At 39.8% G+C, this 24,614-nt stretch overlaps 3 protein-coding genes across 4 annotated transcripts in view; all 3 read left to right on the top strand.

Moving 5' to 3' along the window:
• mrps15 (mitochondrial ribosomal protein S15) overlaps window positions 1-1,719 on the top strand; it is a 4,940-nt gene extending 3,221 nt beyond the window's left edge. Inside the window, exons 4-8 of the mRNA XM_020590171.1 lie at window positions 77-125; window positions 250-334; window positions 451-509; window positions 961-1,152; window positions 1,401-1,719. Coding sequence (XP_020445827.1) covers window positions 77-125; window positions 250-334; window positions 451-509; window positions 961-1,152; window positions 1,401-1,505 — 490 coding nt within the window. The 3' untranslated portion in view covers window positions 1,506-1,719. The remainder of the gene's footprint in view (window positions 1-76; window positions 126-249; window positions 335-450; window positions 510-960; window positions 1,153-1,400) is intronic.
• Window positions 1,720-5,374: 3,655 nt separating this feature from the next.
• oscp1b (organic solute carrier partner 1b) lies at window positions 5,375-14,571 on the top strand. Its single transcript, XM_020590208.1, has 10 exons — window positions 5,375-5,609; window positions 7,476-7,630; window positions 7,988-8,155; window positions 9,384-9,464; window positions 9,581-9,684; window positions 10,775-10,903; window positions 12,047-12,116; window positions 12,359-12,498; window positions 12,976-13,039; window positions 13,624-14,571. The coding sequence occupies exons 1-10, from the start codon at window positions 5,498-5,500 to the stop codon at window positions 13,741-13,743; spliced, it is 1,143 nt and encodes a 380-aa protein (XP_020445864.1). The 5' UTR covers window positions 5,375-5,497; the 3' UTR covers window positions 13,744-14,571.
• Window positions 14,572-17,187: 2,616 nt separating this feature from the next.
• stk40 (serine/threonine kinase 40) overlaps window positions 17,188-24,614 on the top strand; it is a 16,943-nt gene continuing 9,516 nt past the window's right edge. Inside the window, exons 1-6 of one of the 2 annotated variants that reach the window (XM_020590078.1) lie at window positions 17,188-17,467; window positions 20,717-20,843; window positions 21,332-21,417; window positions 21,851-21,994; window positions 23,035-23,259; window positions 23,484-23,536. In XM_020590078.1, the coding sequence (XP_020445734.1) occupies window positions 20,726-20,843; window positions 21,332-21,417; window positions 21,851-21,994; window positions 23,035-23,259; window positions 23,484-23,536 (626 nt within the window). In that variant the 5' untranslated portion in view covers window positions 17,188-17,467; window positions 20,717-20,725. The remainder of the gene's footprint in view (window positions 17,468-20,716; window positions 20,844-21,331; window positions 21,418-21,850; window positions 21,995-23,034; window positions 23,260-23,483; window positions 23,537-24,614) is intronic. The other variant, XM_020590077.1, reaches the window with a different exon arrangement.

Here is a 24,614-nt window from a genome sequence, read left to right as displayed (position 1 = left end):
TGCATTATAAATTTGCACTCTTATATTTATTAGATTAATCCATTACATTTCTAAAAGTAATGTTTTTTTCTCTTAGGACTGATGATGTTGTCAAAAAACTTCTTTCGTTGGAGTTAGCAAGTAATGTAAGTTCTTACATCTTACCAGATAGTTTTTTCCCTCCAGTTATTTTCACCAATAACACTGGCATGCCACTTTCATAAAGTAGTCATTAACAGGTATTTTAATACTCTCTGTTCATGTCCACAGAGTGAAAAGCTGCAGCTGAAAAAGGAACAACTGATTGCAAAAGTCCAAAGGGATGAGAATGACCGCAGCTCCATGGAAGTCCAGGGTGGGTTGCTACTTCTCACCACTGTACAAAGTATTATAACTGAAACATAAAGATGGAATATAGCCTGTTTTAGTTGTATGTCGATTCACTCCCCTTTTGCTGTTTCTTTTATTCAGTGGCTATTTTGACAGCAAGAATCCGAAACTATCAGGAGCACGTGCAAAAACATCACAAGGTGAGTGAAGGGGTGGAAAACAAGGTGCTAAGTAGGGAAACTTCTGTAGACAGTTTAGAACAAAACTTGATGTAACGTGTATTAGGTCAGTTAACTTGAACCACAAGAACTTCATCATCTCCACATTTCCTCCCTGTCTTCCTCTCATGTGAAGCATGCAAGAGCTACAGGATATCCTGTGTACTCCCCCACATTAAACAAGAACATGCGTAGCACAGTCAGGGTCAGAAATTTCCATGTTACATCATACATTGAACATTTCTGTTGAAATTGACATAGGAATCAAAGTTGTAACGTCTGGACTGGTTAGCTGTTAGATTTGTCATGAAGTGTCTCCTCATAAGCAGATTAGTGCAATACCTGGACAATATTTTGTATCTGCATTTGCTCCATTTGGGCCTGTATGAGTCACATTTGGAGTTCAGCCCCAATCTGTCTTATTTCAATCCAGGACAAAGCTAACAAGAGGCGCATGCTCATGGCTATTGACCGAAGGAAAAAGCTTCTGAAACACCTTAGATTGCTTCACTATGATGCCTTTGAGAAAGTGTGTGAGCAGCTAGGCATCACCTACACCTTCCCCCCAGAGTACTACAGACGGGCCACTCGCCGCTGGCTGGCCAAGAAAGCCTTCTGCATTAAGGTAGCAAACAAATTACCCCAGTATTCTGTTTACATCTGTAAACGTATATGTATGAAAATGTTTGTTTTTCATACTAATAACTGTACTAATTAGACATTATCTGAAGACCATATGCCCTGTATGAGAGTTTCAGTCCACACCAGTGAAAGAGAAGTGCACTTAGTGCTCACAGCATTACTCAAGCATAGTGCAGGCATCTGACTATCATGTTGAAGTCTCCTGACACTTGGTCATGTGTCTCTTCACAGGTCTTCAAAGAAGTGCAGAAGCAGAAAGCAGAGCAGAGGCTGAGGCAAAGTTTAGCCTCCACAGAGATGGAGGCAGCCAAGAGAGAAACTGCTAAGACTGAATGAAAGACAGTAATACTGTATAATATAGCAGATTCTAATTGATTGTCTTGACCAGTGTCTTTACTTCTAAACCTTTAGATGGGGTTAATGAGGCATGTGGATAAACTCTCTTACCATTCCACCATATTTGCTTTTGCTTTTAGGCTGATATCAGAATTGTCTGAAAATGTTTGAGTTAAATGGAATAAAGTGACCCAGAAAGCATTGTTTAAATTAACTTTGGAGATGTATTTGTCCTTGAATACTTTACTGTCAGTTAAATGCATGATTCAAGATGCCACCGATCTTGCTTGTGCAAGATAGTTGTTGAAGTAAGGAACTCAAAGAATAATTAGAAAAACCTTTGTAGCAATCATATTGTACAATAAGATGTTCTTAAAGCTATTTAGCATAATGTGAACTTTTGCACATGACCTACAAAAAAAGCTAAAACAGCGAGCGTCTTATTGTACAATATGATTCCATATTGTGACTGCGGTTCAGTGGGTAGAGTGGGTTGGAGGTTCAAAACACGGTGCCTGCAGTCCACATGTCGAAGTGTCCTTGGGCAAGACACTGAATCCCCAAGTTGCCGATGGTTAGAGCCATTGGTGTGAGTTGGCGCCGCAGGTGGCTGCCTCGGTTTTGTACCGCAAACAAATTCCTTGTGCATAACATACGTGGCCAAATAAAGGTGATTATCCTTATAGCTCTCACCTTTTCTGGCCATTGTTTGATGAGCTTTAGGTCAAGCGTCTGAGGAGAAAACAGGAGGAGAGGAGAAATAATACCTGTACAATATGACAAATTAACTACTAAATCCCTGTAATAAATAAGAAGCTTATAATGTTATGTTTTTGCTGACAGCCAGGAGGTGGTCATTTTGGGGGCTATATGCTGCATTCTATTGCAATGTGTGTCTCACTTTGTTAAAGTACTAAAGGGATCTTACTTGATTGTGGACCAGTACATCACTACAAACTGCAGTATGACCCCAGAAATAGCCATTGCTTTGGAGAACAAAACGATGAACAAATGTTTATTGGATTATAACAGGGGCACTCATGATTAACTCAGTGGGTTAAGCTATGAAAAAATAAATGTTTGCAGCTGCATATAGTTTAGTGCTGTTTCATATCTCAAGTAAATCACCCCCCTCCCCCTTTTTTTTTTCTTCACACTGCAGTTGTGACAGGTTGATGAAAACCTCAAGCTGAGTGACAAATAAATGTGACGCATTTGTGAGTCTTAAATGAAAGCGTGGTCTGAAAGATTCTGACAACTGCGTGAGTTCTCTGAACAGTGACACGAGATTGGGACACCATTTAAACCCAATCGCCTTATCTGGTGCCAGATAACTAGCTGTTTGAGATTATGCCAATTGACAGCCTCACAGCAAAGCAGCAGTTCTCACAGTGAATCACCACATCATCCCCAGAAACAGCAGTTTGTTGGCAAACCAGCATTTCGCAGCTCAAGCTTGTCACAACTTCCTGTGTGGTGTTCTTTTTCTCACTTTGATCAGGAGGAGTGCAGACTGACACACTCTTCTGGTAAGTGACACCTCGTTTTCCTCTTGCTGATGATTAACTTTAAATGTAACTTTTAAATTGGTTTAAATGATAATGCTCATAATCCATGTTTCATGTCCATGTCTTCATAATCATTTTATTTCCCTTTGTATGTAATTACTTATATGCTGTACATGTTTCATAGTATTGTCATTCATACTTTACTATGGTGATATTTTTCATTTCACAACATTTTTATATACAAGTGTTGTGATATAAAACTGTCCTAAATGACTATAGGCAAACATTTCCTAGGGGAAAAATGGACATTCTTTATATATTTAAACAATTTTCAAGTTAAGTCTTTTAAGTTTGATACACAATAGAATATTTTCCTAGGAATATTTGTGGATAGGATGCTGAGTTATTGCACAGTGATGTGCTGAAAAGGATTTTGTGAAAATACAGCTATAGTTCTAATTTACAAGCAAAATAATTTTATTTAGTTGCTTTGTAAATCACAAAAACTCTCAACATTACATGCTTTGTAGGGGAGTTTGGGTGTTGATTTAGCTGTAGACTATGACTAAAATATAAATTAATATAACATAAATTCTGTTTAAGGTTATTCTATGTGAGAGAATTCTTGAATGGCTTCACTTATACCTCTGGGTTTTTCTATGGAAAGCTAATTTATAGGATTTTCTACACTGGAATTAATAGTGTCATTTATAAGTAAACATGACTAAATGTGAAAAAGAAATTGTGGAACATGGAAAGTTTGAGCTCATTTCTCCTTCAGCTTTCCCCTTGCAACAAACTGTACTTTTGCTATATTCAATGCAATTGAAACTGCTGAAACAATGCAATTTCCCAGATTGGGATTAATAAAGTATTTTTATCTATCTATCTATCTATCTATCTATTCCAGTGCTAATAGCTCAATATGTTCTTAACTAGGCAGCTAAACCAAAAACAGGTGGGATCCAGTAATCCAAAATGTCAAACCCAGTGATCACCAGTCAACCAGGTGCAGGCGGTTATGGGACAAATGTCCAAACAGGAGTTTGGAGCACTGGCTTGTGCTCCTGCTGCAGTGACATGTTAATCTGTGAGTACAGTTCACATTTTGGTCCTAAAGACACTTTAATATTTGTTTTTCCAGAGTTACATGTGGTTTTCTCTTAAAAAAAAATAACAAAGAAATATGTCCACTTTTATTGTCCAGGTGCTCTTGGCTGCTTCTGTCCAATTGCACTGAGCTGCTACACGGCAAATAAATATGGAGAAAACTGTTGCTTGGGATGTGTGCCAGGAGGTTTGACAGCCATGAGGACTCATATGAGACTGACCTATGGTATTCAGGTATGTCACTCATATAAAAATGTTACTGTATATATTCCAAGCTTTTTCTCATGTTTTGGGTGGTGATCTAACTCTCATGAAGGAAGACAAACTAGTTGTTTTTAGTAACTTGGCTGCCAAATATCATGAACTTAGGAAATGTTGGGTGTTCCCTGCAATTGGGAAACCTACAGTGCAACATATTTCCTCATAGAAAGTTGATGTTCCATGTTGTTGTTTTTTTTTTTTTGCAATATTTTAACCACAGGGAACAATATGCAACGATGCCTTGATGACCTTTTTCTGTGGACTTTGTGAAGTGTGCAGGATGGCAAGAGAAATCCGCATCAGGAATGGTGAAACTTCACCTTAACCCATTCTTTACAGTATTTTCTTCTTGATGATGATGTCCATCTATTGTGATTATTAATCAGTTTTTCCTGTAGCTTTCATGCAGACAGCAAATATAAAGAAACATGCAGTTCTCTGTATTAAATGTAATTTTATTTGTGGTCTTATACTGTATGCATTAGTGTAATAGTGTGACACTGTTAGTACTAATCTGCATTACTGTAAATAAATGACACTGTTCCGTCACATATAGCAATTAACTGCAATTAAGCATGGCCCATTTTGTATTACATTGTCAATAAAAATCTGATTGTTTAGTTATGTCCTTTTTAATGTAGGAATTATATAACACGATGATCCACATACACAGAATATATGAATTTTTTTAGTCAATATTTATTTGGCTTGTGGCTTCTAAATATAAGTGTACGTCAGACCCTTATGTGGCCTTAGTGTGGAGCAGAAACAAAAATTGATTTTTTTCCATCTTGAAATGTGTCCAGTATTTAATGGGAACAAAAGGAAAAATCTGATGAATACATACATTGTATGCTGGGAACCACTAATCTAAACTAAATGGTAGACAATGCATCTCAGACTGTTTACCCACCTCTCTCAGAGTAACGGCTCTGACTTCCCTCCGTACGTCCTACGTCATGTACAGCGCTCTGATTGGCTCTTTTCTTCGTGGCCTGGCAACCAGAAGAGGCTTTACCAAACACACAGATCCTCTATCAGCAAGCATTCGAGCTAGCTACAAAAGCTAGCTTCTGTTATTTTCCGGAGAGATTTAACCATCCAAATACCGCCATGTCTTCAAGGACTCTGCCGTTGCTTTTCATCAATCTCGGCGGTGAAATGCTGTACATCCTGGCCCAGCGGCTTCGAGCTCAGAATACTCCTGCTGACAAAGCTAAGAAAGGTAGCTAGTTTTAGCAGGTATCCAGCTAACAACACAAATGTCATCCTGCAGTGAAATATTAACGTAAAAATGCAGTAGCTGCATTAGAGGACCGTCAGTTTGTCAGTTTACTGGGTTGTGCATTGGCAGATTTAGGTGATCGGAGAAAGTTAATATATAGACAGGTCAATTGGTTGTTTTTTATCCACATATTTGGACAAAATCATAACTCGGACAACAGTTTCTGTTGCATGGCACATTGTAATTTATAGTAACACTAACTCAGAACAAATTTCAGTTTTTAACATTAATTCCCACTGGCTTATTTTCCGTAATTGGGAAACTGCTCATTCTATGATCCCAAGCCTTACCTCCAGAGAATGATATTAGATGACGTTTACAGTATATGCAAAACGTTTTGGCACTAAAATTAAAGCGAGGAATAATGTTTTTCCATCCTTTGCCTTTAAAAATAGGTACACTTGCTTACAGTTTTACATACTTGGTAGGTAGGTTGGTTCATGTATCTTGGAGAAGTTGCCACATTTCTTTTGCAGGGCACTGCTGGAGCCATACCATCTGCTGCAGGAGTTTTGTGTTCTACTTTTGGCAGAAGATACTTCTTTCTAACTCTGGCTCAGTGCCTGGGGTTGTTGTCATGCTGCTGAATTAATTTGGGACCAATCAGACACTTCCCTGATGATATGCATGATAGATAGTCTAAACATCTAAAGTTCCTAAAATGTTTGTGCAGTATATGTATATAGAATTTCAATATACATTCAGATTTAGCAAGTAACATTGGTGAGGTACAGAGCTGTCATTCAACACCCTGGCTTTCAGAACATCATTGCATGTATTTATCTTCTTTTAATTCACAAAGTTTCCACAATACCTGGCTGGATAGAGGAGGACAGAAAGAGAGGTATTATTACAAAAATTCACTGTAATTATGCACTTGTGCATTAGTAGCTCTCTGCACTGCTTTGGCCTAGACTGAACCAGCACGCTGGATAAGCAATAGGACATGATAAATAAACAACAGCGAGACCTCATATGCACACACAACCTCACAAAAATGCACTATGGTTGTCTCTGCACCCAGGTACATCCTGTTAGTGGCTGAGACACTTAAATGCTCAGTTCCTGGCCACATTGGTTTTTAGGGACTTCATAAAGCCACAATAACAAGAGCTGTTTCTACAAATTACTGTATGTTAATCAAATTAAAGAGCATTCCAAGCTACCAAGCAGGCTGCAATGCCATATGTGACATTCACTAAATGTCTAAAAATGTGTCAGAAAACAAGTGAATTACTCTTGTTTTTCTGCATATATCAAGAAGCTCATATGGGGTCACCACACTGTCGCTCTCTGCTCTGAGAACAATGTTTTGTTTTTCACAGCTCCTATTTTTAGCTAAATTTTGGCTTCCTTGTGGGTCAGTAGCACAAGAAAAATTACTGCGTGGGCTTGTTTATGTGCCTCACCCATGAGCCAATAAAAAGCTAATGAAATTTTTTTATAAAAACATGACATTAGCTAAAAGGTTTCACCTCTGACAGTCTCAGTAGCGTTGGGATCATTTCTGTCAATTGCAAGAGTAAATTGACAGAAAGGCTCATAGCAAATGAAAGTTCTTCTGCAGGGAGTTCAAATGCTAAGATGTTCCTACCTGGCTGCAGGTCTGCTGACAAGTAGGATCAATGCTGATGGCTTTCCCACGCTGCTGCTTTGTTAAGACCATAGGACTGGGCTTTGGATGAAATATTTTTAGCCATCATATAGCATAGAATGCCTGCTTCTGTGTCTACAATATAGAAAGCATATTTGTCTAATCTCAACTAACTCTTTTGGACTTTTCTATTGTACTGTTTGCCTAACTAGTTATGAATGACATCATCACAACTATGTTCAACAAAAAGTTTCTGGAAGAGCTTTTTAAGCCACAGGAGCTTTACTCCAAGAAGGCCCTGCGGACTGTGTTTGACAGGCTGGCCCACGCATCCATAATGAGACTCAATCAAGCTAGCATGGACAAGGTAAAGTGGTCATGTATACACATGTAGTCCCACAGCTGTACGCTGTGTTGTAAGCTTTTGAATTTTTCTGTTCAGCACACAAACTTTAATCACACAATCGCATTCTGTCATCTACAGCACGATGATCCAAGTTTGTTTACACATTAGAGTTGTACTTTAAAATCAAGCATGGTTCAGATTTTCTGTAGATACTGTAGCTATGTGACGAGCTTATTGCCTTCAGGTATACAGTTAAAGAGTAATTCTGTTACATATGTTGCTGTCTATGGCTCCCTCTGCTGTTTATTATACAACAGCAGCATGAATTTTATATTGATGGATGAGTCTATAAAGCCATGCACCTGTTCCTCTTTACAGCTCTATGACTTGATGACCATGGCTTTCAAGTACCAGGTGCTTCTATGTCCACGGCCTAAGGACATCCTCCTAGTGTCCTTCAATCACATGGATGCAATCAAGGACTTTGTGAAAGACACTCCCAACATTCTCAGCCAGGTTGATGAGACATACCAACAGCTCGTAGAGGTACAACATATGTGACATCACTGTTGTCCCATTTTTTGTGTGCTTGTTTTTGGACAGGAATGAGTAGCAGCATGAATCATTGGTGCTTCCTGCAGTGTGCTGCAACATGATTGATTTGGCTATAAGTGAACTAGATCAAATGTTAGAAGAGGTAGAATGCAAAAAGGTTCCTAAACTTGTCTAACTTTACAAAGAAGAGCCGATGTACCTGAGTCAAATTCCTCGTGTGTCCAACACACCTGGCCAATAAACTGATTCTGATTCTGAAGAGATGGAAGCAACATTAGATGTAAAAATAGTAACATGTTTATTAGGGTTTAGCCATGCATATGAACTGTCTTTATACTCACAAAGCTGGTGATACATTGCGAGTCATTGCTATCCCTTAGGCAGGAGTGAAGAAACTGCCATGTAATGCAACTTGTGTAGCCAAGAAGTGGGAACGTCAAAGTTAGAAGTGTCAGATGTGCATGACAAAAAATAGTATGAAGGTCCACATATCAGACCAGGCAAAATAAGCAAGACACAGAAAACCATCCAGTCCAACTGCAAACAGGATACCAGGGCTTCAGTAGAAGCTATTAGAATGAGCATTTTCAGTGGCAGTGACTTACTTGTCCTAATAGGAGAAATTGTGTTTCATGTGAATATACAGCTGCTAGTACTTGTGGGGGATGGGGTGGGATGTTCCATCTGCTTTTGCTGATTCCTTTATTATGTAGGTAGGTAATGCCAGTCATACAATGTAAGGTCATAATTTTAAACCATTATAATCATATACTGTATATGAACTAAGACAGACATGTTGAGTCAAGTGTTACAAGCAGCAGACATTGTATTGCTTGTAATGAAGTTAAATCAGTTAATGCTTAACACCAACAAAGAAAAAATACATTACATGTACTGTATATACATTCTAATAATCTCTATTTTTATATTAAAATAGTTCCATTTCATTACTTTCTACATGGTGATGTTTTTTTCAGTACAACTGTAGTTATGGAAGATACAGTAAACCACATTTTGTAGCAATGCCTGTAAGCTGAGTTCCTAAAAATATAAATATAAATAAATAGAAGCAATTTAACAGAGTGTGCAGTCATTACTACATGTTCATTTTGCAGTTGCTGGCACACCAGCTCTGAAGTACTCTCTGTGTGAAAAGCTCTTTTTCTCCTTTTCACCATCTTAGTTATTTTTAATTCTTGCTTTTATTTATACTTTTCAGATGTATACACCATTGTCTAGTGGTGAATTCCAGCTCATTAGACAAACTCTTCTCATATTCTTCCAGGACATGCATATAAGGGTAAGTCCATGAGTCTTAATATTTATCGTATAGAATAATAATTAGAGAATATTTCTTTTTTGATAGTGTTTTATTTTCTGCTCAAGCCTTTTCCTGTATGTCCTTTTCTGTGCTAGGTGTCTATTTTCCTAAAGGACAAAGTGCAGAACTCCAATGGCCGCTTTGTCCTTCCCACCTGTGGTCCTGTGCCTCATGGAACACAAGTCCCTGGATTGATACGGTACAGTACCACAGTATACTGGTCTTACCCTACACACCCAAATAATCATCACTCCAAAGAGTAATGGCAGTAACTAAGTGTGAGATTAAACAAATGGACAGTAAAATTCATCTTTGGTTTTTCTAATGATCTTTAATATTTACCCTTTACCCTTTCATACAGACTGTTTACTGATTGTACTCAGGCACAATAATCTCATGTTAAGTAGGCCTTTCTGTAGCTAATTGCATTACAGATGTTTTGTTGAACAAGGAATTGCATTCTAATTTTAGATGCATCATATTTTTAGTTTGTACAAATTTACTTAGGGTTTGTAAGTGCACACTGAAACATTTAATACACAGAGGAGACAAGCTCACACAGAGAATATCAGAGCCTCAGTAGTAGGTACTGTAATACCCCAGTTCTTTAATTGGACAGCTCTGAATAACGAAGGAGCCTTCCTTCTTCATTTAGTGCTGATTTATTTTAACCACAAGTAAAAATTACAAACACGACCCGGGTTGTTCCCCCTTCCAGAGACACACACACAGGCTGCTGGAAAGTGGGGTCCCTGGCCACACAGAGCCTAATACATTTATAAGATTTGGGCTAACCCCTTACCCAGATGAAGTCAGTCTGAAGAGTCCATCTCTTATCTAGAGCTCCACAGTCTTTGATCAGCAGCATTTTTACCTAGTCATAACAAATGAAGAATTTCAATGTGTGTGTATGTTGTCACATGGTGTGTAGCTAAGGCATTCATTCATTTATTCAGACATAATATTCTAACACAAGATTAATACAAGAAAAGAATTTGTGCCATGGTTCACTTTTCAGAATCAACATTCTGTCCGCTAACCTTGAAACAAAACAGACTAGAGCAGACTTTAAATCTTACTAAACTGCATTACTAACACATTAATGTCTAACAATTATATATATATAACTGATTTACTAATATCTAACAGTACTAAAAGTGAGTTTCATTTAAGGAAACTACTTTCATGACTGGCGACAGAAATTTTCAAGAATTTGTTGTGTATGGAAAAGGCATTGAAAAGCTTTTTTGCCCATAATAATTTTGTGTTTTTGCATCTGGTAATGCCAGGCTGTTTAGCTGTACTGGTGAGGAGGTGACCAGGCTGCAGTTCAATAATGGAGGGAACTACACTGCTGCTCTCCGGGAAGGCTCTTTTGAGACATTTGGAGACAGGGTCACCAAACTAGGCACAAACATGTAAGACTTGATGCAATGCATTGGGCTAATGATCCTTTGTCATCCAGGCCATGAGATATTTAGAGGCTTGCTAGTGTAGTCTTGACAATGCATCACCAGTCACTACTTAAGGTTTGTTGTCATTTTATGCCTGTATTTAGCCAGCTTTTAAGAGATGACAGGAAATAGAGAGTTGTAGTAGTGAGTCCTAAAGCCCAGAACTGAGTGAGCATGTTGCACTTGCACTTCTCTCACCCTGAAGTCAATGTTTTTTCAAAGGGGTTTTTGGTTAGATGCCTGAAATAAGGTCTGTGGTTAATACAAGACCAGTACATTTTCACATTTAGCTTTATGACAAAAAATATGTCAGTAAATATCCCCTTGTGATTTTTTTTATGCCTGTACATGTCGTAAAAGATTTTGTAGAAGAGGTAGTTGCACTAATTCAGTTTACAAGCTGGAAGCTGTGGCAGTGATGTTGAAGTCAGAGGACCATGGTTTAGTTTGTTTAAAGCCCAACAATCGCTTTTTACTTCTGGTAACTGTATTTGGGTTTCAAAAATCATAATAGTTGTGTTGATTTTGAAGATTATATTTCTGAACAAAACATGTAAGTGTCATAATAATCCTATTGGCTTTTTGTCAAGGGAACCCTGATGATGCTAACGTCTGGGTTGGCCTACAAAAATACATCATCCCTACAACACACTATGAGGAGAGAGAGAGAGAGAGAGATGTGGCATCTAATCAAAGATCCCTGGCCGCATGTGATCCAGATTATGGTTGATAGCCTCACCATAACCCCTATGCCACCACCACACCCTGGGTTTGATGATTTCTGCTGACTGTTGGGGTGTCCAAAGCATTTAAGATGTGGTTTTATAGCACATACTTTCACATGATAGGATAGGAGCAATTTACTGAGGTTTAAATGCCTGGGACTCCCAACCCCTCTGTGGAACTGATGAAGCCTCTTGGCTGAGTAGCAGTTGTAGACTAAACCAGCTAGCCCATTAGCCCTCGACTTGGCTTCTAATTTATGCGATGATATCTTACAAACATGCAGTATGTATAAATTAAGCATTTGTACTATTTTTGCAGGCCATCTTTGACACTGTGTTGCATGAGCATCTTGTCACGCTTTTTTTCCATGTTTTCATTCAGGTACAGTGTAAGTCGTCCAGTGGAAACTCACATGTCAGGAACATCTAAAAATTCTGCTCAGCATACTAAGGTGAAACTGCTTCACTGTGAGCACTGCAAACATATATAGTCTGTTCACACACAAAATTCAGTGTTTAAGATTGATTCTCTGTACAATGTCAACTGTATGAGGCATGCACTGGAATGTGATCAAGTCTCCCAGGTCAAGAACCATACTCTGCTTTCTCATGCATCATCATCATCAGAAGCAGAATCTTGTAAACAACAAGTTTAGCACAAATGTGAAGTTAACAATCCACTGTGTGTCAACAGATCAATACTGCCCCAAACCCTCTGGCCAAAGAAGAGCTGAATCTATTGGCCAAGTTAATGGGAGGGTTAGAAATTCAGAAACTAGGAAACGCAGACAGTGGCTTTCGAGTCAACCTCTTTGCCACAGATGAGGAAGAAGAGTGAGTCCCTTATTTGTGTGTTTTTGTCTGTGTGGTGTATGGAACTTGATCAAATGTTACCTTTCCTGTGTAAAAAAAAATGTTGCAATTGCTAAGCATAGCTGGCATGTATGATGGTGGGGCTTAAAATATTTTAGCTGCAAAAAGAAGAAGAAGAACAAGCAGCTTTATTTTATTGTAACATTGAGACACGTACAACGACATTTTGTTTGGAGCCGACGGCCCCGGGCCGCTGCGTGCATATGCGCCGCCATCATGGGCAACTTGGGGGTTCAGTGTCTTTCCCAAAAATACTTCGACATGTGGACTGCAGGCACCGAGATTTGAACCTTCAACCTTCCACTTGGTAGACGATTGCTCTACCCACCGCATCACTGTCACGCCCCCAAAAAGGGGGGCCCAGCAGAAAAAGTTTGAGAACCACTGATATAACTTCTTTTAATTACTCAAGACTAATATTGTGACTTATAATCACAGAGAGGCGTTAATAACAAGGCCAGATGAGCTTTCGTATGGAGTCATAAACATCCAAGCAACAAAGGTAAAGCTTAGCTATCTGAACTTGTAAACCGTTTCTTTCAGTAGGAAAGAATTGGATGTCCAGTGTTTGTGTACTGAAACTCAGATTTTTACTGCACATTTAGTGACAGTAAGTCTGATGATACATCTGTCATTTAAGGGCACGTGCAGACTATTTTGAGCATTTCAGAATTGTTATGTCCCTGCCACAAGACATTTTGCTTTGGAACACAACTGATCTCAGACTAGGTGTATTGATTACAAGATTACTCTGCTTGGACAAGTGTCAAGATTTATGTGATTGACCATCAGCAAAAACATTGAAGAAATTATTTGCCATAAATGACTGAGTTAGCATATGATGGAGGACCACTCCATCTTATGTCTACACAATCCGCAGCACCCTAGTCCCCATTTTTGTCTTTTACCCTTAATAAGCAACTTCAGTGCTTGGACTCAGGGCCAAATGTTTCATAGCTCAGTGATGGACCATAGGTATACCTACAAACACTGGTCAGAGATGTGAAGCTTTCCCAGTGTTTAATGAGGTTTTAGTCCCTGTGATGACCATTCCAACACTGATTGGTTGATAACATTGTCTTCCAGGACCAACAGGCCAATGCTGAGCTGGCCAAGATTATGGGAGAGTTCACAGAGTCTGGAGATCAATCTCCCAGCGCCAGCAGCAAAGGCGATGACCTCCTAGCCATGATGGACGGTCTGTGAATCAGTTATTCTGACAGAAATGCCCAGGGGATGGGGCACAATGCATTGTCCACAGTCTGCTCTACTGTAGACCAGTGTGCTGTCTGTACCTGCAAATATCCTGCAGCAACCTCACATGCAGCCAGAAAACCTTCTTCTTTGGGTGCTTCTAAAATACAGACGTGAGCAGGCGTTTGCATCAGTTGTTAAATGACCAACTGCAAATGCGCATAGTTAATAAATAATGTGTGGTGAGCCAAGCTTCAAGCTGTAATACACTGTAATAGTGTGTTTGCTATAAACTGAGAGGAGATTCAGTGCATCAAGATATACAGTAGGCCCTGTCAGTGTGATGAACATGTGTCTGTGGTAATAGCAAGACATCTGTTTGTGCAATGTCAAGATATTGCATTTTCCGTATCTGACTAGGACTGCACTGATGTACGCAAAATCACATTCCTTTAATTTCACATGAGATGATTTGTGTTAAATGTCAGAAATGCATCATAATTTTTATTGTTTTTGAGCTTATAGTGAGTATTTATGTTTGTTACATGGTTTGAAGAGGGAGTTTGTTAACTTCTTCTGTAATCTAATTAACAGGTTATTAAATCATACTGTGGGGAATCAAAGGAAACCCAAGTGCTCTTTCTATTCCCTTATAGTGTATCTTTATTTTGTAAGAAATGTTTATCTGACCTCACACTGTACTACCTTAAAATAGGATGAGGGGCAACCCGTAAGACTTTGGGATAAAACACAGAAATGTGCTCATTGATGAGTGTTTTATTATACAATACAGAAACATGCAATATATGTAACATTCTCATATATAAATGTTTATTGCAAACTTTATTTGTTGAACAAGAACATGTGTATCATGTTCTGTGTATAGGGAAGTGTAAATTACTGCATTTGTCAAATTGTTGAATGTGCAATGTAGGATTTTTAATAAATAGTGGAATAACATAAAAATGTATGTTTTTGTACATAAATATGAACTGGATGATCGGTTTGGATACTGATGCAACAGAGCGTTAATGGAATGAACCTTGTAACCAGTTGTTGTAGTTGAAAACTAACGGTAGGGGGGGCCGTTAACCTTTCTAAACATGTAGACTATTGCATGTGATCTGTCTAAACTACCATGCATGCTACAGTGCATTTTATTCTGCAGTCACACTGTCTTTGTTGAAAGTGCACCAAAAGGTTGGTAAGTGTACTAAAAATTACAAGTTCTTCTTTTGTTTTTTTTTTCCCCCTCCAATTTACCATTCCTGTCAGTGTAGGATTCAATGAAATGTATTGTCATTGATTATTTATTCATAAAATTAGCAAATCAGGACATTATAAGTAATGTCTGAATATCATGCACAATGGACTTCCCTCTTCCAGCACAGACCTACAGTGAGAACTGCTATAGCAACAGCTACCTGTAACATGATGTTTGTATGCACTCTGCCTACAGATAAGTCAAAATGAGATTGTGATAGTGTGCACTCCACCAGCCAACCACACACACACACACACACACACACACAAACATGGTGCATACCATGCAGGCAAAACATGCTGAGACATTTGTCTGAAATGATCTGAGGGAGGAGGATTCTGGTGAAATCTGAATAATCTTGGCAAAGAACAGACAAGAAACACTATAAGCACCGAGGCTACAGTCTACCAGTAAAACAAACTGAAACCAGAGTTCACACGAGTCATCCAGTAAGACTAAAAGCAACTGAGCTAACAAGATAACTTCTTACCATAAAGATTTATAAAGTTGTTTATGTAATTTGTTACCTGGATGATAAAATATAAAGGAAAATAATCACTTATTCTAAAGAGGTTTCCCTTTTGATGTTTAAAAAGTGCTGGACTTTCCTTGCTTGATCGATTAGAGCCACAAGTAATATTACAAATAATAATAGTAATAATAATAAAAACAAATGTGCATTTACAGACAAGAACTTCTTTAATGTGCAGTCAACCTACGTTTTCCTAAATATGCTAAAAGAGCCTCTAAAACATTTCTCAAAGAACATGCATTTTGAGTTATGATTCAGTTTCCTCTTTAAAGGCTGTGGGCAGAACACTGTAAAGCCACAGGCTGACAACACACACATAAAATATATTGTGGCGATCCACATCAGCCATTGGGGGGTCTGGTGGCAGCTGCATGATGTAGAGGTGCATCATGGGAGTTCAGTAAATAGTAGAGAGAGCAGTTATAAAATTATAGTTAAAGTGTTCTTATGTGTTACCCCATTGTTGTTATGTGTTAGTGTTGCTGACTTATGCTGGTGTGTTATCTGACGATGTTTTACTAAGTTAATTGCTGTGCTGTGTTTTGGACCTTCAGTTTGGCTTGTATGTGTGAGACTGACCCTGGGGGAAGTGCCATTGTTCAGCGGTTTTAAATAAATGGCAAAAAAGCAGTGTTGTATTGTGATTATTGTAAAAAAAAAAAAAAAACACCCCAGGTGATATCCAGAGTCGTGCGGTGTATTGGTCCTGAAATAATCGCTAACCAAGATCAGCATAGGTGCTAGCGCCCAGCTAGCTAGTTTAGCTGTATCAGTGTAGCTAGTCTCTCTCCTCCACGCCAGGGGTCATTTCAGTATGTTGTGCTGAGTCAAGGCAGGAAGACTAGTGCAACTCAAATAACCCTCTGCCATTTGATTGTCTTTTCTGTGTCTGCCACATCTACCCACTGGTTTGAAACTGGTAGCTGTGGGTGGAAGTTAAGTTGATTCAGGGTGTCTAAATTGGGAACATAGGTGGGCTTTTCCAAATGTCACTTTTTTCAAAGCATTACTGACTGAACTTTGTGGTAAGCTACAGTTTCTCTGGGTCATATGGTTAACCTGAATAAAGTGCAATGTGTATTTAATTAAAATCACAGTGTCAAGCCTTATATGAAGCAGAAATTTTATCTAACAGTGAAAGATCTGTATGTACAGTTATGGTCAGATACAAAACCCTTAACTGTAGAAACTGATAGGTTTCTCACAGGGAGGAAAGGCTTGTAGGTGAGATTCAAGACAACTCAATTCATGGTTTATGCAAATTATATTATGGCCTATAGCTTTTAGTAAATTTTTCTTTATGATTATTTTAAAAGCTTGCATTTTAGGAACTTCTTGCAGCTGATTTTATTTTAGGATTTTAGGACTTTTTGTCTGTTTGTTTTTAGCTTGTACTACAATGTTATAAGTGTGAAGTAATTTTCTTTCCTGGCAGACTGCTGTTATTATAATTCCTTAGGCAAAGCAAGATTTATTTATACAGCACATTTCATACACAGAGGGAATTCAAAGTAGTTTAGCAGATGACTAGATAAGTCCAGTAAATGTATCAAACTTTTCCAGTACCTTCAAAGATGATGTAATATGTTTCATTTTGCAACTTTTGTTATACAAAAATTTCATCATCGGTGTGCAACCATTTACTAATAAAAAATAGGCACGTGTGGTCATTGGTCGGTCGCCGCTGTCAATCAAGTGAGTTTGTGCGTCATTTCCGTTGTCAGGTGGCGCTGTCGCTGTGGAAAGATGCGATCAGCGATGAGCGGAGGCTTTTCCTTAATTGCTCATTTCGGTAACAGAGGCTAAACAACCCAAAACCAACCTTCTGTTGTCTCTTCTCTGTAAGCGAAAAGCTACTTGTATCCACAACAGCTTTTACCCAAGAAATGTCCATGTTGTAAGGAGACAGCGCAGACTTTACCCGGCGGTTTTGGCTCGAGGTAAGCGAGGTGGTGACTTCGTTGCTATCTAGCTTTCTGACACGGCTAGCCAGCTGTAATGTTACTCACTTTGTTTAAATGGCCTCCCGGCTGCTCTGTAGCCTCCAGCGTGGTGATAGATAACGTCGCTCGCCAGCAATCATATTTAAACCTTTCTGGTACGCAAGGATGCAGGTTAAAGTGGTAGTAACCTAGCTAACGGCCTCTTTGTGTAGTTTGCATCGAAAACCCAACTCTTTCTTGTGTTGTGTGCCTCTTTGTGTGGCTAGTGTCCCTGAAGCGTCTTAAGTCGAGCAATTCAGTTGGCTTTCTTGGTATATCCGATAACGTTGAGTTTGAATGTGCAGTCAAACTTATTCTTGTTTATCATGCGATATGCGTTAATATAGCGTAACGTTATGTTTGTGCTTATTTGTCTACATTAATGCATGCCGTGTAAAGCCGTTGTGTTTTAAACGTCTCCGGGCGATCAAATAGCTGTTGTGCGGAAAACACATGAGCCCCTAGCTATTCGTGGTGTTATCTGTCTGTGTGTGAAGTGGCTTTGCACGAGTTGCAAGGCATAACGTCAGCGTTAACTTAAACAGCTCGCTGCCAAAACCAAGCGGTGTCCAGACCTTGTGGTCGCAAAATGGCACCAGGCAATGTGTGACAGCCTGTGTGAGTTCATAATTATTTTCGTAAAGTGTGTGTGACCTTGTGCCCACAGCCTTGATGCGCATTTAAGTGCGTCGTTTTTGCAGTATTGTAGTCAGCATCTGCAGTTATGTGTATGACGCTGTGTACGATCTGACATGATTGGCATTTCAGCCAAGTGGCACGATTGAAGCGCGTGTGACCTTAGAGTTGCTTTATCTACCTCTTTGTCCTGACTTCTGTGTGTAATCCATTTGTGGATTCATTGATTTGGATCATACCATCTCGTAGGCTTAATTTTTAATCCACTCATGTTTGCTGTCAGCTCAGGTGTCCGTTTGTTTTCTTTTTATATCTTGATACTACCTGGATTTAGCAATTAGGCTGCTCTTACAAAGCTAGACAAGTGGCACGGAGTCTGGGTGGGTGGATCTTGAGACACCTACGTGGTTGTTTTGTCCTGATATAATTTAAGGAGCCCACATTTCTCGTGGGCACCGGCAGCGCGTCTCTCCTCCTTTCATGTGATATGATTCAGGGACTGTATCTGTTCTTGTCCTCCCTCTGGTACAGTCAGAGGCACAGGCAGTCTTGCTTGCCAAATCACGGGCTGTGCAGAGCTGCACAGCAGTGTCAGAAAAGGATAGCACTGTGCTGTCATCGTGCTGATGTCATTTAGGTCAATGTACATTAGTTGGTTGCATTGACCTTTGATTTTTAGATGTGTTGGGGGTTGGCTCCTCAGCAGTACAGCTGGTGTTTAGAAGGTAGATAAATAGCCTTAGGTGCATTTGCTGTGTGTTTTGTAGGAGTTTCTATCCAGTATGACTGTGGCTGTAGAGGAAGTAAATGCATACAAGATATAATTACCAATAACTCTTTTAGAAATGTGGGTAGCAAATGAATTGCCAATAAATGTTTGTCTTCTTATTTAACTCAACGCATGAACATTTATAGTAGTCAACCAGTAATTTAAAATCTATTTGTCTGGTGACACTGCATGTATGTTGTTGTTTCTGCCAAGCTGCTGAATGAAAAAATTTTAAACAGTGTCCTGCTCAACAGCCTTGTCAATTGCAGTAGCCGATTACCCACTGCTCTATTTTGCATGCTCTAGAGTAAGATGCTCTCTTACTATTGGCAGCGTGACTTGGTGTCACTCTAGCTTGTGCCATAAATGCTGTCAAAAAAACCTCAGTTCATCAGACTCAGTGGGTGATGACTAGTTGAGATGGAGACAGATGGGCGAGAGACATGATGATGACACTGTCTGCTGTCTGGGATCACAGAAAGCCTCATGGAAGTGAGAATTCATACCAGCCCATACTGACTGCCAACTGTCCAGCCTCCTCTCTGCCCAAAAACACCAACTGGCGAGTGGCGCACGATTACTTTTGAAAGAGGAAGATGGTCCAGTTCATTAGAAAAACAAATTTTGCAAGGCTCGTTACAAATTCTGAAGTGTTTGTCAGCTCTCCACCTATTGTCTAGTTTGCAGTTCATGAAATGCTTTTGATTTGATTAGACTGAATTGTTTCAGTTGTGTGGCTCACTAAAATGTGCAAGCCACCCCAATGACAGTGACATTTTTCCTTGAGATATTTAACTCTGTCTTGCCTTTCTTATGGCCCTAACTTCATGTGGGGGGGGGCATTTCATGTACTTTTTGTGTCGTCACCTGGATATTTAAGCATTTCTGTCCAATAGAAACTCAGGACGACAGCAGTATGAATCATTCCTCTCGGTTCAAGGCACTACTTCCCTTACGGGAAACAGATGATGTTTCATTGAGAACTCGGCACCAGTAAACAGAGCATACCTTTTGCTTTCCAAATTCTGGGAGGTACATCTGCAGTGGCAGTTAATGTAGTCTGTGTAATGATGATGTGTCACGCTGTGTCACTGGTTCTTCTGGCATGTGAATCTAGTTTCTTATCAGTGTAAGGGCATGGCATTTTTTGTTTCAGCCTTGTTTGAACATGCATGTCCTGTCAGAGGAAGGTCTGTGTAGATAAGATGTCTTTAGATTTTGAGATATAGCACGCAAATCATAATCTGCAGATGGATTTTGTAAACCTGTGTTTACTGCAGAAGGAAAAGTACTGAGGTGTAAATGAAAAATGCTTCTGTTTAAAGACTCTTGTGCATGTGCAATGCATTTACATTTGTGAGATTTCCATTTAAATTGCGGAGTGTGTCAGATTTGCATTGCCTGTTTGGGAGTTTGAATCGGATGTGTCATCCTTGACACTACCAGCCCTCACCCTGAATGGACCCATAATGGCCTTACTTTCACACTGAGGTGTCTGTAAATGTGTGCGTGTGTGCTTGGGGGGGTATTTAAAATAGGCTAGGAGGAGCTGCCCTGAAATTTCCCTCTTTTCACTTCAATTCACTAATCACTGTACTCTTGACCAGCTTGTAGGACTACTGCCAGAGCTCTGGGTAAAGTCTTTTTAAAGAGACTATTTATAAAACCATTCTTTGTTCCCAGATTACTATGTTATTTTTGTCATCAGTTGAGAGTTCATGTCCTTGCAGTCACATGTATGTACTTATCCTTTAACATGACTATCTTTATCCCATGAACTAATCTGATTTATTTTCCCGTAGAGCTCCAGTATGTCCAAGCGGCGCTCATCGGAGAGGGGGGCTGGAGAGACATCAAGCAGGGCCAGCAAGCTGCAGTGTCCTGGGATATCTGGCAGTAATGCTAAGAGAGCAGGACCCTTCATTCTCGGTAAGGAAGCTACTCCATACTTAGGGGTTTGCTCAACCCCAAAAATTGGGAAACAGTAGTCTGTGTGGCTGCGATTGCATCTAGCTTACAAGTTCTTATGAAGACTTGTAACCTTTACATGTGTGTAGTAATTGGTATGTGTAAGTGCTGGTTGCTGTGTTTCTCTGTATGAATGCACACCTGAGACAAGAATGTGAAGAATTTTGCTCATCCCCTTGACATCAGCCAGAAAGGTCTGTGTCTTTGTGGGAACAGGATTGTTTTCTCCCTCTGGAAAATGTATTTCCCTCCCATACTCTTAGGGTTGTCTGTTTTCATTCTACTCTTCACAATGCAGGGTGCCAAAGAAAACATTACACTTGGGGTGTTAATGAATACATGCACACATAGACTTTAAAAAGTTGCTGCGGAGCACACACTCCGGCATGTAGCTTGCCTTTTGGTCATGCAGCTGTTTTTTTTTTTGTTTGTTTTTTTTATCCTTTCAGGGCCTCGCTTGGGCAACTCACCAGTCCCCAGCATAGTGCAGTGTCTGGCCAGAAAGGACTGTACAGATGACTTCTATCAGCTCAAAGTAAGTTTGGTGGGGTTGGCATGTTTTTTTTTTTTGTTTTGTTTTGTTTTGTTTTTTTCCCCAGTTTGGCTTTGTCACAAATGCAGTCAGTTAAGCATATCACATGCTTCAACAACAGAAAATGAGCATATCTTCAAAACAATGCCACAATATCCCAATAAATATCTAAACATTTGACCTTCCTTTGTTGGTGTTTGTTTTATGGCCCCCTGTTGGTCCCACAAACAAAAACTCAGCCAGACAGTCTGTTTAATGGGGCTACCCAATGTCTGTTTCACAAAGGAAGGCTATAGAAGAGGGGCAACGAAATGAAGAAGGTAGCGCCCCACCCGAAATGTCAACTTTAAAGCTGTCTTTCTGCTGTTTGATCCTGTGTGAGCTTTTGTCTTGTGACTTCTAATGTTTGTTCTATTCTTGTATGTGGTTGCTGCAGATCCTGACGCTGGAGGAGCGAGTGGACTCTGCAGGAGAAACTCAGGAAGAGAGACAGGGGAAGATGCTGCTGCACACAGAGTACTCCCTCCTTTCTCTGTTGCACAACCAGGATGGGGTGGTCCACCACCATGGCCTCTTCCAGGTACACCGAAACCTGCACACAATTAAGTTAATTTCTGTTGATAGGCACATAGTATTTTATCTGTAAAATAATAAAAATTATGGGCAAACAGATTTTGATATAGTGTATGGGATATTACTCAACACTATGTGTGTAACCATTCTGTATAACTGAGACTGATAAATACATCAGCATCACCATGGAGACATTTGTCGCTTTCTATTCAGTTCAGAATATGGCAATACCATGCGAGTAGCAGCATTCTTCTCATCAGCTCAGTAATAGTAGAGATCAACTTTTTACACCAGTCAGCTGGTATCAGTAGAGAAGTAGGAGTACCATTAAAGTCAGATTTATGTGTAGTTGTTTTCAGTCTCATCCATTCACAGTGAGCCTCTCCCTCCCTCACCTGTTTTCAGTCTGCCTCCCCATCTAACTTTGTTATTGTTCCATCAGCCTTTGCTCTCTCTCTCTCTGTTTTCCTTCTTTGTCTCTCTCTCTTTCACATCATGTCTCTTCCACTCTGCTAGTGTTCTCAGAATAGCATCAATGAGCCATGCACTCTGATTCATTTAGGCCTGCAATATTGATTGGATTATTATGGTGCATCTCCACTCTGAGAGAACCAGTTAAAAATGTACACTTTTTTTTCCAGAGGTGCTTACTGTATCTAAAAAGATAAGACGACCTGATACAGAAATCAATAAGAAGTGGTGACTCTGCTAAAACTGGAGCTGGGAAAAGATGAATGACCTTTGTTATTTGTCCTCCACCATGCAGCATAGTGAAGTGTATATATATCTTATTCACAGTGGCTACATGCAGACTGTTGAATGATTGGCTCTAACCCGCCTGGCTCTACAGTATGTCTTCTGAGTTGACTGAGTCAGATTAATGAGCCGGTATATTAGTGGAATCCGTTCAGTTTGGTGTATTCCTGGGTGCCTCATCCGATATTGTTGGAAAGTGCTTGTGATTTACATCTACAACTCCATTCACTTACAAAAGAAGTGCCTTTGTAAAAAGCAACTCTCACACTTCTCTTTGTTGTCATTCCCCAGGATCGAGCCTACGAGATAGTGGAGGACATGGAGGCCAACAAAGTGCGCAAGATGAAGAAGCGTATCTGCCTTGTGCTGGACTGCCTGTGCGCTCATGACTTCAGCGACAAGACTGCAGATCTAATAAACCTTCAGCATTATGTAATCAAGGAGAAACGACTGAGTGAGCGTGAGGCCATTGTCATCTTTTACGATGTGGTGCGAGTGGTGGAGGCCCTTCATAAGGTGAGTCTGGGATAGATTTATCTGAAGTCATACTACCCAGTGAATCATGAGTGTGCAGATATATTTTCATCAGTGAGGAAAGTTTAGATACTATGTTTTTGTCAACTATAGGAGAAATTGCTTGGTTATTGTGTGCTAGTTGCACATCCTTTCTGATAACTCATATGCCACTCCCAGAATGGGCATGATATGATCCAACATTTTTCTCTGTTCCCCACCTGCAGAAAAACATTGTACACAGAGACCTCAAGCTGGGAAACATGGTGCTGAACAAACGGTAAGATGAAACTCATTTAGCCTTGTTTGCCTTATCAGTTAGCTGGCCAGAAACCTCTCTCCTTGTATTGGATCATGTCATTTTAGCCTGCCAGTAAGTCATTCCCACTCAGCTCACATGCATGCATGAGAGTCCATAACAGGTCCCAGCACCCTGTATCCAGTGTTCATTTGGCTTTAAACCCAAGCAGGGGTCACATTCTCAGACTGAGAATGAGATCAGTTGCAAGGACCTAAAGCCTTGCTTTCTTGTGTGTGACTCAGGGTCTGTGTGTGTGGTGAGTAAAGGCCCAAGGTTGGATTTTTTTTGTTTTGGAAGGAGAGGGTTAACTGGACTCCAGTGGAAAAGAGAGTAAAAAATACTGCTGCTTTGTTCTTGGTGGGAGAGTGTTTAGGGTCTGGAGTGCATGAGCAGTGCTACAAAGCACACAGGATCATGGCAAGTGCACCTCAGATCACAGAGAGCTGCAGTTCAAATAGGCACTGCAGAGTGGAAAACTACTCATCTGTAAGGCTCTCTCCAAACACCATATCAACTGAGTGTATGACAGAGATGGTGTGTGTGCATTCAAGGAAGGAAAGCCACCCTTTCTTACACTAACTGCTCTCTGCTTTTTAATATGAATCTGTCCAACTTTCCAGATTTTGCATTGATCATATTAAAGGTTGCTCCAGAACAGTAGAGGTCTGCATTGGGGTGTACATGTTGGCCATATTGTAATTATTTAGGTAACAACGAACTGTGCTTAAAAAAAAAAGTTCCATGGCTCGTATAAAGTGGAGCAGAGGGGTTATATTTTGTAGTGTCCACAAGAACTGCCTGATGCCATGAGAAAAAATTTCTAACTTGCTATAACCAGAAGCCTTTCTCCTTAAGATACTTTTTCTCAGTTTCTCAAGATACATTCGCCATTGAAATGTGATATTTTTTTCTTGCTATTACAGCATACTGTATTTTTTCCCCTTATAACAACATAGGCATGTTCTCATAATAACGTGAGCCCTGCACAGCCTGGAGTGAGTGCAGTGCACACACTCACTTTGAGCAGTAGCCTACCTTAGCTCATTCAGTTCAGCAG

Source organism: Monopterus albus, unplaced genomic scaffold (assembly GCF_001952655.1).
Source record: "Monopterus albus unplaced genomic scaffold, M_albus_1.0 scaffold11.1, whole genome shotgun sequence".
Classification (NCBI taxonomy): domain Eukaryota; kingdom Metazoa; phylum Chordata; class Actinopteri; order Synbranchiformes; family Synbranchidae; genus Monopterus; species Monopterus albus.
Note: the sequence above shows the minus strand (reverse complement) of the source record. Positions and strands in the feature narration are given on the sequence as shown.

Coding starts and splice junctions, on each gene's coding strand:
- oscp1b (XM_020590208.1), top strand. CDS start 5,498: ATGTCTTCAAGGACTCTGCCGTTGCTTTTCATCAATCTCGGCGGTGAA. Junction 8,156..9,383: donor CATACCAACAGCTCGTAGAG/GTACAACATATG, acceptor TATACTTTTCAG/ATGTATACACCATTGTCTAG. Junction 12,117..12,358: donor ATTCTGCTCAGCATACTAAG/GTGAAACTGCTT, acceptor GTGTGTCAACAG/ATCAATACTGCCCCAAACCC.